The sequence below is a fragment of the Ambystoma mexicanum genome, chromosome 5p (assembly GCF_040938575.1).
Source record: "Ambystoma mexicanum isolate Mex_15411 chromosome 5p, UKY_AmexF1_1, whole genome shotgun sequence".
Taxonomy (NCBI): domain Eukaryota; kingdom Metazoa; phylum Chordata; class Amphibia; order Caudata; family Ambystomatidae; genus Ambystoma; species Ambystoma mexicanum.
Genome location: NC_090930.1, coordinates 784,665,346 through 784,678,235, shown reverse-complemented (window position 1 = coordinate 784,678,235; position 12,890 = coordinate 784,665,346). Strand labels below are relative to the sequence as shown.

Sequence of the window (12,890 nt, the reverse complement as noted above, 5' to 3'; positions counted from 1 at the left end):
TTTTAAACCAGCATTTTTTTCCTTCAGTCAGCAAAGCCCATTTTACATGTGTTGAAAACTGCTAGTATTTCATTCTCTAAATTTGGTTTGGCAGCTCTCTCAGATTCCACGCTGTCTTTGCAGCTATATTCATTTCCTTGAATACAGGAGCTTTATCTGAAGCATAGATACATTGACACTGACCTGGCTCAGAGAGTTAAAGTCTCTTTGAACTGCTGAGCCTGGATACTTTTGGAAAGAAATAAACGCATGTTCCCGTGCCAGTGAAAGTGAAGTTGCTTATTGATTTCTCTCAGAGTTGGTTTGACTGGGCCTGACACTCCGGAATTATGTCTGGTTTTGGTGAAGCACAGTGAAATATCCTGGGCATGACAGGGCCTTTTTAATCACAGTGGCTTCAGAATGAATAGATGGAATTAGCGTCAAAGCAGCATTTTTAAAGGGTGAAAAGTTTCATTTTGAAGGGGAATTTTGGGTTTTCAGCAAAGCAGTGCTGTCTTTTCACTTCATTCCATTTATGTTTCAGAATACACTGGGATGCTCCTTCAGTTTGTCCCCTTGTTCATCCTGCCTGAAGTGTGCTTGGCAGGACGGTGCAGCTATCGTTTTTTTGTTGCAGAAACGCAGTTTGGAGGTCCTGCGGCATACAGGAGCCAGCGCAGCCATATTGCTTTTTCTTGCGCAAATGCCGCTTGGTGATGTGGTGAAATAGAATTGCGTGGGTCAACATATCCCACACATACTTCTTCTTCTGTCTTTTTTTGTCCTTTTATCATACAGGTACTCAGTCCTCAGGCGTCACACTCCTCCGCGGCGCATGTCTACTTCCACAGGGTTCAGCAGGTGCCCTTCCTGTGACGGGCTCTTTCCGACTTCAGACCCCCACACCCTCTGACTACGTTGCCTTGGTCCAGACCACGGTTGGCAAGCTTGTACCACGCCTTTCCTCAAAGTTTCTGAAGCGCATACTAGCCAAGTGGAGGGAGCTCCTCCAGAAATCGCCTCCCCAGGACCTGAAGGACTTCCTCTACCATCGATCCAGGCCTAAGGTAGGGCCTCTCTTTTCCATCGCTCCCCGCAAGGGAGACTCCTTCCCAAGGACTCGCCCGTGCGGGTGGGACCAAACAGGTTCTCTTACCAACACGTGCACCAAGGCTATCTCAGCTACCAGTCGCCAGGTCGAGGGATCAGTGGATCCTCCCAGTGACAGTGTTGAGGGGCTGGGAAGGCTCTTGTACCGGGTCTGTACCCGAGGGGCCACGCCCTAGTACCGGCAATATGTCCGAGGGGGGTGCCTAAATGCAGCTCTTCCGGCTGGCAAGCCGAGGGTGTAACACCTTCCAGGCCTTGGCCTGAGGGGCAGGGTAGGCCTCAAGATCCACACTCAAGAGTGCTGGACGAGGTTGGGCCCAGTGATCCGTGGAAGGCAGTTCGACAAGATGGCCGAAAGAAAGTAACACCTGTCCGACACCACACCAGGAACGGGAGCTGGTCAAGAAACGAGTGACGAGGTGGGACTGGTGTCAACCAGGTACGTGGCCTATAGCTTATCCTTCTTTGGCACAGGGCAGGTTCCCGCTGCGTCCATAGGGGCAGGGTATGCAGCGGTTTCAGCAACCTTCCGCTACCCTGTCAATACCCCCTACCAACCCACCAGCCTGTGAGGACAGGTTCTTCGAGTGGTTCCTCTGGCTTATGAATTCTCCTTGTATGGGGGACATCCTCAGGGAGGCCATCAGGGACATGCTCCCTCCAATGCTTCGGCACCGCAGGCTCCTCTGCCCCCAGCGATCTGCTCTGGCCTCCCCACAGATCAGGCAGGCGGTTCCGTACCAGCCTCCTCCACAGCCTCCAGCTCCGGTCCCCGCACCTCAGCCTCCGGCCCCCTCTACTCCTCCACAGATGCCTGACCCTCTGGACCCCCAGTTGGACGAGGAGGAGGACGCCAACACGCCCTTGTCAACCAAGGCCTTCCATGAACCTCTTGCAGGACTGGCAGAGTATCTGGGCCTTCCTCAACCCGAGGCCGAGCAACCAGCAGAGGGGGGCCCTCCCAGAAGTCCTCACGCGAAGCCCTTCTGCTAAAACTGGGATTCCACTGCAGACCGATGTAGTCGCCCTGGCCAAGAATGGTTGGCTCAAGCCCCACTCAGCCCAGCCGGTCACTCGACGCCTGGACGCCAAGTACAGGCAGATGGAGGGGGATACACTCTTGCTATCTGCCCATCCTCAGCCAGCCTTCTCGGTGATCGCTGCGGCATCACTGTAGGAGGAGAAGATCTTGGAAGCTTACAGGAAGAAGCTGTATTCCAACGTGTCCTTGCATCTTCATCAGGCCAATGCCAATGCCATGCTGGCGGCCGCTAACCAGAAGTTATGGCGGGAAATTACGGACTTCCTCCCGGAACCTCCCACGTAGAGCCAATCACGTTTCAAGTCGGGACTGGCTGAGGCTAAGCTGGTGACCCAGGACAACATGAAGTCCACTGTGGCCCACATCGATACCTCTGACCATGCCGTTTGCATTGCCACAGACATGAGAAGACCAGCCTGGCTCTGTACCACTAAATTTAATCCGGACGTCCAGGAATGCATATTAGACCTGCCATTTGAGGGGAGTGACCTCTTCCACTCCACCACGGACGAGGAGCTGGATAAAAAGAAGAACAGTTCACAAACTGCCAAGTCTTTATCCATCCTGACAAAGACCACGCCCAAACAGTACACCCAGTGACAGCAGCGCTCGGACAAGGGGCGTACATTGAGAGGTGTCCGGCGGCTTCCAGGAACAGAGGTCCAGGTAGACCGACCGCTCGCCGACTCCATATCGGTGCAAGAAACAATAAGTGTGGGGGGTTGAGTAAGAGATTTTTCCAGTCCCCTCCTCAGCAGCAGCCTCGGATGGAAAGAAGGCATGACAAGACCCTCTGGGTCCACGTGTCTCCAGTGGGGGGCAGGCTTGCTCTCCATTCACATTTTTGGTGCCAGAATTTTACGGACCCCTTGGATCCTCTCCGTAGTATCCATGGGGTACCGCCTATACATCCCTGCCTCTCCTCCCTCCTCCCCTCCACTCCCTTAAGTTGGGACAGCAACTGTTTTGGCGGAGATCCGCTTACTCGTCGAGAGCCAGGCAGTGGAGGAAGTCCCAGCGAGGCTCAGGCTTTTACTCCAGGATTTTCACCATTCAGAAAAAGATCCAGACTGGCCTGAGAGTTGTGCTGGACCTCTCCACCCTCAACCTCTCCCTGCCTCTACAAAAATTAAAGATGGTTACGCCAGCTTTTATAGCGGAAACATTGTGCAAGGAAGACTGGATGTGCTCCCTGGATCTGAAGGACGTGTATTTACACGTCCCTTTTTGGCAGCCCCATTGTTCCTTTCTACGATTCAGGATAATGGGCTACCATTTCCAATACAAGGTGCTTCCTTTTGGCCTCAACTCGGCCCCAGGGTCTTTACCAGGCTGATGAACACGGTGGCGGGCCTCCTCAGGGCTCAAGGCCTCCACATCTACCCGTACCTGGACGACTGGCGCGTCAGGGCTCCGGAAGTGGTGCACCACACTTCTGTGCACTCAGGAACACACTGCACGATTTAGGCTTTTCACTGAACCTCAAGAAGTCACAGTTACAGTCTACAAAGACACGACGCATTTGATTCAGTGGAACAGCATGATAGCATACGCCTTCCCTCCCACACCGCTGATTCACAAAGTGATGTGCAAGGTCAAGGAATCGCGCCACCTCAGCATCATCCTATCTCCCAACGGGCCCAGCTCATCTTCTGGCGCAGCAGGGTCGTCCACCCCGCACCACAGAAGTTAGCCCTCACAGCGTGGTTCTCCCAGGTTAATCTAGAGATGATACCGGTGCAAGGAGCAAGGCTACCAGGGCCCAGTATAAGAGCAAGTGGACCAGGTTCTGCCATTGGGCCTATTCGAAGAGAATTGACCCCCTTGCATGTATGCTGGACGACGTGCTCTCCTTCTCGGCGCACCTCGCCCACTCCGGCATGCAGGTGGACACCTGCCGCGCTTACCTTGCAGCCATCGGGGCATACAGGAACTCAGAGGAGGAATCCTTCTCCTCCTCCTCCTCCAATCCAATCGTCAAACATTAGACAGGACTCGCAAGGCTCTACCCTCCTATCAGGAAGCCACACCTTGTGTGGGACCTGAACATAGTCTTGGGTGCCCTCGCACCCAAACCGTTCGAGCCAATGGCGTCCACGGACATCAGGCTGGTCACCATTAAGACGGCCTTACTAGTCATTCGCACCTCCGCAGAATCAGCTAAATCTAGGCTCTGGTTGCCTCAGAACCCTATACTACCTTCCACAGGGACAAAGTAGTCCTACGGAAGCACCTAGCTTTCCTGCCTAAGGTGCCGTCTATTTTCCATCTAAACGAGTAGATCGTGCTTCCTACGTGTTTTGCCAATCCTAAGGACGAAGCACAGAGAGTGCTGCACTGCCTGGATATCAGGTGTGCCCTGAAATGATTCTACCTTGACAGGACCAAGGGCTTCCACAAGTCAGACGCCCTATTTGTTACTTTCAGAGGCGCAAGACCAGGCTATCGGGTCTCCAAGGCCTCCATATCCAGCTGGATGGTCTCGGCCATCAAAGAAGCATACGAGGGTCAGCATGAGACACCCCCGTCCAACATGTACGCCCACGCAATCAGGGCCAAGGCAACGGCCATCGCATTCCAGCGACATGTCCCTTGACAAGTCATAAGCAGTGCTGCCACTTGGGCCACCCCTTCAGCTTTCTGCAAGCACTACTGTTTGGATGCCAGCTCTAAATCGGACGCGGCTTTCGGCTAGGTGGCTCTCTGGAACATGTTTGCTTAAGGAGGGTCTCCTCTCCACCCTGGGGTTACATTCAGTTGTAATCACCCATGCAGTATGGAGGAAAGGCAATGGGACGTAAGAGTAATTATAAATTACTCACTGTAGTGGCTAACATACTCTTAGTCCTAATCAAGCAAGTTCTTTGTTTCTTTTGTCACAGAACAGAATGGTCGTACAATGACCAACTCTAGCATTGCTTGATGGATTGTGCGGTGCATACAAGAATGTTATGTCCTTATACAGAAACCACTACTGAACACACCAAGAACACGGGGAATGGGCAACACACACCTCCGTAGATGATTTACCCTAGACACTATATGTCAGGCTACAATATAGAGCTCTGTGCACAGATTCACAAAAAACTGTTATATAGATGCACACACTAGAGCCGAATCTCAAGTGGGTCAGGCAGTCCTGGGTCATTTGTTTTCTTCTAAATCAATTGTTAGCCAAGATTGTATGCAGTAGCCTGTGGGAGACTGCACCAGCCTTGACATATTGGCAATGGTTAACCCAACCTTTGGTATAAGCATGTACTACACAAGTTGGTAGAGTGACTGAGCAGCCAGGTTTTATCTCAAGAGGGGTCAATGTGAACTGTAGGGTTATAACATTGTCACTGTGAATGGAGATTCACAGTGACAGGTATTCAATAAAACACTCTCAAGGTTTCTTGATTAAACAATTATTTCTTAATTTAAGTCAGCTGAATAAGCCTTCTTTAGAAGGGAGCAAATATAGGTAAAACAAGAATATACTTCAAAATACATACGCTGTTTCATTAAATCAGTTGATACCCATTAGGGATGGCACACAGACACTTCCTACACCCCAAGGAGACTTAAATAACTAGAACACTGTGGACATTGATATATCACTGGCACATTTAGAGCAATACTGAGTTTGGTGTCAAAAGGAAAAAATGAGGGAATAAAACAATGGTTAACAAATATTCTTAAACAGGTATGTACTTTTGAACCCCCCAATGCAAAGTAAATGAACCCTTTCCTTGCTACACAAGTTATAGAATGTGTGACTTTTGTTGAGGGATAGTTAAAGCACAAAGTCAGGGGTTATAGTCTTTCAGGGAGCCATGCAGCCAATGTTAATTGAGCAAAAGTCTAGGTGAGCTGAAGCACTTCTTGAAGGTAAGTAAAAGGTCTTCCACAATGTTTTAGAAATCTTTGTAGAAATGAAATCACTGTTGAGCTAAAAGCTGGGAGGCTTGTGAGGGGCAAAGCTGCAAGCAACTCTGCAAAAAAGCAACCAAGGCACATCTCAACTGAGAAGGCTACACGACAAAAGGTAAGTACCCCTTAGTTTACAGTACCCTAGGTCTGAGGATATTCGTTCCAGCTAGCTTCTGTTCCAGTTGTAGTATGGCCGATCCTGTTGTTCCTGGGCCTCAGTCGTGGGCACAAGAGGGAGGTCGTCTGGGGACTCCTGCACTACGGTTTGAAGGTTGCCGGCAGCAATTGGCAAACTTCAGATCAGCACTTCGCGGTTTCAGTTTCTCGCGAATAGCACCACTGTGGTTCTCGGACACCTTATGGACTTTCCTCGCATCTGGGGTCCAGCCCTCGGTTGAGGTGGCTCGGGCTTGGCCAGTCCTGCTTCATGGGAGTCCGGAGGATCTTCCTGTAGCTCGGGTCTGACTTAAAGACGAGACACTTGATTCTGGTTTTCCTCGCCCTGGCAATTGGTTCCTGCAGCAGCAATGGAAGTACAGCCAACTCCGAGAGGATGTCCTGATGACTTCGTCTTGGGGTCGATTGGTCCCACCAACCCAAGGGGAGAAGTCATCCTTTGCATGGCTTCTCTAGTTGAGGCGGATTTGGAGCTTCAGCACTGCAGCAGGGCTTCACCTGGCAAACCAACGGTCCAGGAGTTTCAACAGGCATCTCTTCCGAGTTTTTCGGATTCCTTCGTCCAGTGGTCGACTCTGCCTTCCAAGCAAAAGACCTCACCTTTTATGCAGGTTTCTCCCATTCATTTGCAGCCTAGCTGTCACTCGCACAGCAGCGTGGCTGTCCTACAAGGACAGCCAGCCAGCCAATCACCTTTGGGTGCATTCCTGTAACCAAGGGGATTAAGCACAGGGAGTTTCGGGCACCTCCCTCACTTTCTGCCCTGCCAGACACGCTGGAGCCAGAGGCAGAGTTCAGCAGTGAAACCCGCCAAAGACAAAATTAACAAAGGGACCAAACCTGGTTGGGCACGCAGAGTAAGTCTCAAGAAGGACCTTTCCAACAAGAAATGAAAAGAGAAGACTGGGACCATTTTGACAAAATGGGCACACATGTGTGCTTTACTGCAGCTGCAAATGCAGACCGCGGTAGAAACATTCAATGGTAGGAAAAAGTAAACCACTGCCGCCAGCCGCCATTAATTGTAGAAAGGGTAACATAAACATGTTACATGAGAAACTAGACAAAGGGGATACTAATTAACCTCTACACCACCCTAATGTAAGAAAAAGTAGAAAGTTACAAATGTAAATAAAGTCAATTTCACTTCACTGCTCTTAGAAACAGTAGTGCATCCAAGAGAAGGTATTTAAACCTTTGGGAAATCTGAAAGACATCCCTGTGCCACTGCACTAAAGGTACTGTGTGTCACAATGTAAAAAGATGATTCCTATGGAGTTTGTCATACTCCAAAACCAAAATAAACAGTGTTCAAATTAAAGAAACATACATGAGAGAGTGGGAAAAGGGTCTCACTCTCCCCAGGATAAAAATTAAAAGTCCTAAAGTCCAGCAAAAGAGCTGGCATCTCTTTGGTAGAAGGGAATTAGCACATTTCTGAGAATTCTCCCGAACATCAATATACCCACCTTCAAAGCTGCATACTGCTCGATAATCGATGCATAGCATGTGAATCTAAACAGATGCCCCAGAAGATAAATGTTATTTATCCAGTAGTAATCTTTATGCTGCTTGTATCTCCCTCCCAACCTCTCTGTTCGGTTTGGAGAAAAAAGAAAATGGAAAGTGCTTCGGTACACATTTGGCAATAAGACTCTTAAGGCATCCTGTTCACAGGTTATATGTACATGGAAAACAAACAGTCTGCGTGCGTAGACACCGAGGGGCCGTATGTGCCTGCAGTAGTGTAGAGATAGTATGACAGGAGCACTACTGTCGATCCCTACTTTTAATTTGGAAGTTATGCACCTGAAACTCTATTCTGAAAACACCTAGTTGTTGATTATGTGTAGCATGACACTTTAAACAGTTACAAATACCAGAACAACTATTACTGCATGAGTATTGTTTGTCATGTATTTTACAATGTTGCTTATCACTTAACAGATGCTATTTCCATTTCAATAGATCGAGTCACATTTCCAGTAGTTTTTGTGGATATCTTTGAGGACATTTTGCGACATGGATATAATGCACATGTGTGGCAGTTGGTACTTGAAAGGTTGGCAAAGAAAGACATGTGGGGGGTAAGAAATACATTTTCAGTTTTGTTTTTTTGGGAACAGGTTGTCAAATGTGCATATAATGAAGGGGAATGTTTGCATGCACTGAGCACAATTTTTGTCCTGTAATATTACAAGTGTGTTTATCTTGGCCATATGGTATGTTGCTGTTCGCAATGCACTCATTTATCAGTGACTGTCTTATTGGTGCTAAAGATTCAGTATATGTACGAAGACCTACTCGTTGGGCTTCACTAGTATGTTACCATTTTTGCTTTCAAGTGAAAAAAGACATATTTGGCAGATTGGCTGTTCAAGGGAGGATATTCCTCAAGTCAGCAACTTTAACTCTTATACCTATCACCGGCTGCTGCTTGTTGACCATCCGATAGTGTGACCACTCAGTTCCCCTGCCTGTGCAGGAGCCCACCTGGAATGTCTCTGGGGGGTTGGCACACAGAATAGTGGCTAGGATCTTCTGTATCACAAAAGGCTAAAAAAAAAATATTTAGATCGTAGTTTAATGATATGATAGTTTATTTATATAGCACCTATACACAATGTGTTTCAAAGCGCTTCCAGGCAAGGGAGGGAACGAGGGAAAATATAATTACATTCTTACAGGCCATGATCAGTAAGGATGTGAAATTAACGATCGTACTGAGTCTGACGACATTTCAGATAGTGCAAGAGCTAAAACATAGATAAGGAAGGGAGGGGGAGGGTGGGAAGGAAATGGAAACAGACAGGCGACTACCGTACTAGGCCTGATGACATTTCTGGTAGAGCTGGAGAAAACAAAAGGTGAGGGAGAGGGGTGCAGAAAGGGAGGGGAGGAACAAAACAAGCGACTAATAGGCCTGACAACATTTCAGATGATGCTGGGGGAGGGGGATTGACAAGTAAGGGGAGGGAGGAGGAGAAAGACGAGGTTGCTATCAAACTAGGTCCAGGGACAATTCTGATAGAGTAAGTGCATAGAAGAAAGTACGTGGAGGAGATGGGAAAAGGGAGAGAGGGAGCAGAGGAGAGAACAGAGAGTAAGCAGTCAAAAAGTGTGGAGAAGCAAGAGGGGACAGCAAATACAATTGCAGAAGTCCATAGTAACACATAATGTTGCAAGCCAGGATACAAAATGAAGATGGGAACAGCATGATTCAGGGACACCATAAGTACAGGATGCAAAGGAAGTCCAGCATTAGAGTTAAGAAAGGGTGACGCACTGTGAATCAATGAAGTCCATAAAAGTCAAATCCAGCATTGGCCACAGGACGGTGATGGTGAAACCAGAATGAATCAGGACAGACTCATGCAGAAGTAGGCTTGGGGGGCAAAAGGGGAGCAGGGTAGAAGAATCAAGCAAAACAGGCAACATCTGTGTGTGAGAAGGGAGGGGGCATAAGGGAACATCGGAGGCAGTAGGGATGGCCTGTGGGGACAGAGGGAGTTAACACATGTTGGTGTATACTTACCTGTTCTCTGAGCAGGGGGTCTGGCTCTGGGTCCTCCTGCTCTGGACAGGAATTGCCCTTTTCTTCGTCAGCCCCTCACTTCGGACACCCGGGCGAGAGACGCCCTTGATGTAAGAGCAGGATGGAAGAGGAAGGGCTAAGAAAAAGAGTGGCAACGTGGAAGGCGGCAGGTGGGCGGGGCTTAGGCCAGGTGACCTAGATCCACTTGCGCCTGCTCCCCATCTGCAAAGGAAAAGAGACTGGAGGGCTCCTTAAGTAGGGAAAATGAGTGGCAGTTTGATGGTGCCGATGTTCAAGATAGTTGCCTAGTACCACTGAATTAAAGATGGGCTTCTTTAGGAGAGGAGTAGCAAATCGAAGTTTGCCTGATACTGGCACGGAGGTCAACTACTAATGAATGTCATTCTGTATATATGAAACTGAATAGTGTGCTATTTTTCCATTAGATCAGACAGCTAACAATCTTTTTTCAGGCTGTACAAGACTATACAAAAAGCCCTTAATGTGTAAGTTGGTATTTTTCTCAGTTGAAATAATTTAAAAGGAGTGCATTGTGGCTCTTTTACTGACAATGAAGATTACCCCTGCTAATAGCGCAGGGAGTCTTGATTCTCTTAAAGACTAGGAGGCGAGCATTATGCTTCAAGTTCTTATTTAATCCTGTCTCCAGCAGTTTCAATTAATCAAACATTTCAATTTATAACAAAAACGACATTTCCCTTAAATCAAGTCTTTCTGTAGTCTGTTTCTCCCTGCACACGTGACCATAGTCCTTCCTGTTCCTGCCTTCCTACTCTTCTTTGAATGCTCTGAACTGCACTCCAACATTGCAACTGAACTCTCAATTTGTCAAATTACAGAGCCGTTGCTCTCATCTCTGAACTGCTCTGCCCATTCTCCGTATACGCCTGATTGGCTTTACCGATCTCTCAATCTGTGCCCTTGCTAGTCTGGCTGAGTTGTTCTTCTGGTCATCTCCTACCAAGACATAAAGAGCACATTAGGGAGGCGGGTCACTACCCTATTTCTAAAAAAATCAATTATTAAAACACATAGGCATTTTTTAACTCTCCTGTGTATCTAGGGTGGAAAAGTAATGCTCGCCTCCTTGTCTTTAATAGAATCAAGACTCCCTGCGCTATTAGCAGGGGTAATCTTCATTCTAGGTCAAGATCGAAGGCGAGCATTATGTTCATCCAAAGCTTGTCACTGCTGTTGCTGCCACTGATTGCACAGGCTTAAAATAATATATTCTAAATGTATTATTGCTGGCCCAATCGGCTGCTTGCAGAATATCTTGCAACTTCGCACCTTGCGCTAGCGCTTTCGAGGCCATTGCACCTCTCACAGAATGTGCCCCAGACCTAGACATGTCTACTCCTGCCAATTACATCATCTCGCGTACCCATCTCGATATGGTAGCTGTTGCGCCTGCCTTATGTGGCTTTTTACCTGCTATTAGCAGTTGCGTTGTCTCTATTGGTCTCATCTCCGCTGTCCTATTCTCGTACTCCCTTATACAGGCTGCTATGCATCACTTGGGGTGGTCGTGCAAATAAGGATAAGCTATTGACGTGGAACCAATCTTTGTTCTGCTGACCAGCGTTAAGGTAACTTCTTCTGGCCCATATGACTTCCTGTTTACGGCGAACGCTTTGACGTCCACTACTCTTTTGCAAGAAACTAGGCATAATAGCATTGCTAGCTTCCCTGACAATTGCTTCAACAATAGGTTCTTGTTCCCTGGCCAACCAGCGAGCAATTTCAGTACTACCGACACGTCCCATAGGTTGTCGTCCCTCGGCTCTGGTGGTCTTGTAAACCGGACTCCTTTAAGGAGTCGAACGACTGCTGCGTTTTCCCCCACGGGTATGCCCTCGATGGGCAGATGCCCCGCTGATGTGGCTGACCTGTACACTCCTATTGTCCTATATGCTTTCCCGTCGGACAGTAGTTCTATTAGGAAGTTCAAGATCGCTTCCAAAGGGGCAGAAACAGGATGAAGATTTCTCCCTTTGCACCATTGTGACCATCTGCCCCAAGCTGCGTCGTAGCTCCGTCACGTGGACAGTGCCCATGATTCTGCGATGAGTCGAGCAGCCTTCGCTGAAATGCCTGGGAGGGCCCAGTGTCTCCAGCTATCCTCCACACCATCAGCAGGAGAGTCCCTTTCATTCTCAGAGGATGATATGACCCAGCTTGGTCCATGATTAGGTGCTCTCCTGCGGGAAGGATTCTCGGATGATCTGCCACTAGTTCCATCAGCGTCGGGAACCATTCTTGCGACTTCCATATCAGAGCCACTATGATCAGCCTCGCTTCCTCTCTGCCAGCCTTCACCTGCACTCTGTTAATCATTAGAAATGGTGGAAAAGCGTAGTGCATGGCCCCCCTCCAGTCCTGGAGGAAGGTCATCTACTCCTGTCGCTGTTGGATCTAACCTCCAGCTGAAGTATCTGCTCTTCTGAGCGTTCAACCTCGATGCAAATAGGTTTGTGTGGACCGGGCCCATAACTGTTCTATCTGTTGAAATATACCTATGCCTGGCTTCCAGTCGCTGGCGTCCGATACGTGTCTGGGGTTCCAGTCCGCTACTACATTGAGCGAACCTGGAAGATATTCTGCTATCACTGAGGTCCCTGATTCGAGGCAATAATGCCAGAAGTCCTTGGCCTGCTCCACCAGCAATCTGGACTTCGTGCCTAAGTGATTGATGTATCTGACTAACGATATGTTGTCCATCTTCAGCAGAAAACATGAGTTCACTTTGTCTTTCGTGAAGGCTTTGATCGCAAACGACCCGGCTAGCAGCTCTAGGCAGTTTCTGTGAAGTTGGAGCTCCTCTGAACTCCATTTTCCTCCTGTTTCGAGTTCTCCACATTGGCCTACCCAGCGTGCTCTGCTGGTGCCCGCCTCTATTTTCAGATCGTGTCGGTCTCCGGACATGGCTTTCCCGTTCCAGGCATCCATATTCTGTAGCCACCATTCCAGTTCTGTCCTGGACTCTAAATCGAGGGTTACTGTCTGGTGATACTTTAGCCCTGGCTGCAGGTGCCTCATTTTCAGTCTTTGCAGGGCTCGGTAATGTAGGGGCTCTGGGAATATTGCCTGAATCGATGCTGCTAGTAG

At 48.6% G+C, this 12,890-nt stretch overlaps 1 protein-coding gene across 4 annotated transcripts in view; it reads left to right on the top strand.

The window, feature by feature from the left end:
* TRANK1 (tetratricopeptide repeat and ankyrin repeat containing 1) overlaps positions 1 to 12,890 on the top strand; it is a 2,632,183-nt gene that overhangs the window by 707,713 nt on the left and 1,911,580 nt on the right. For all 4 annotated transcript variants that reach the window (XM_069613200.1, XM_069613201.1, XM_069613199.1 and 1 more), the window contains one exon: positions 8,195 to 8,313. In XM_069613200.1, the coding sequence (XP_069469301.1) occupies positions 8,195 to 8,313 (119 nt within the window). The remainder of the gene's footprint in view (positions 1 to 8,194; positions 8,314 to 12,890) is intronic.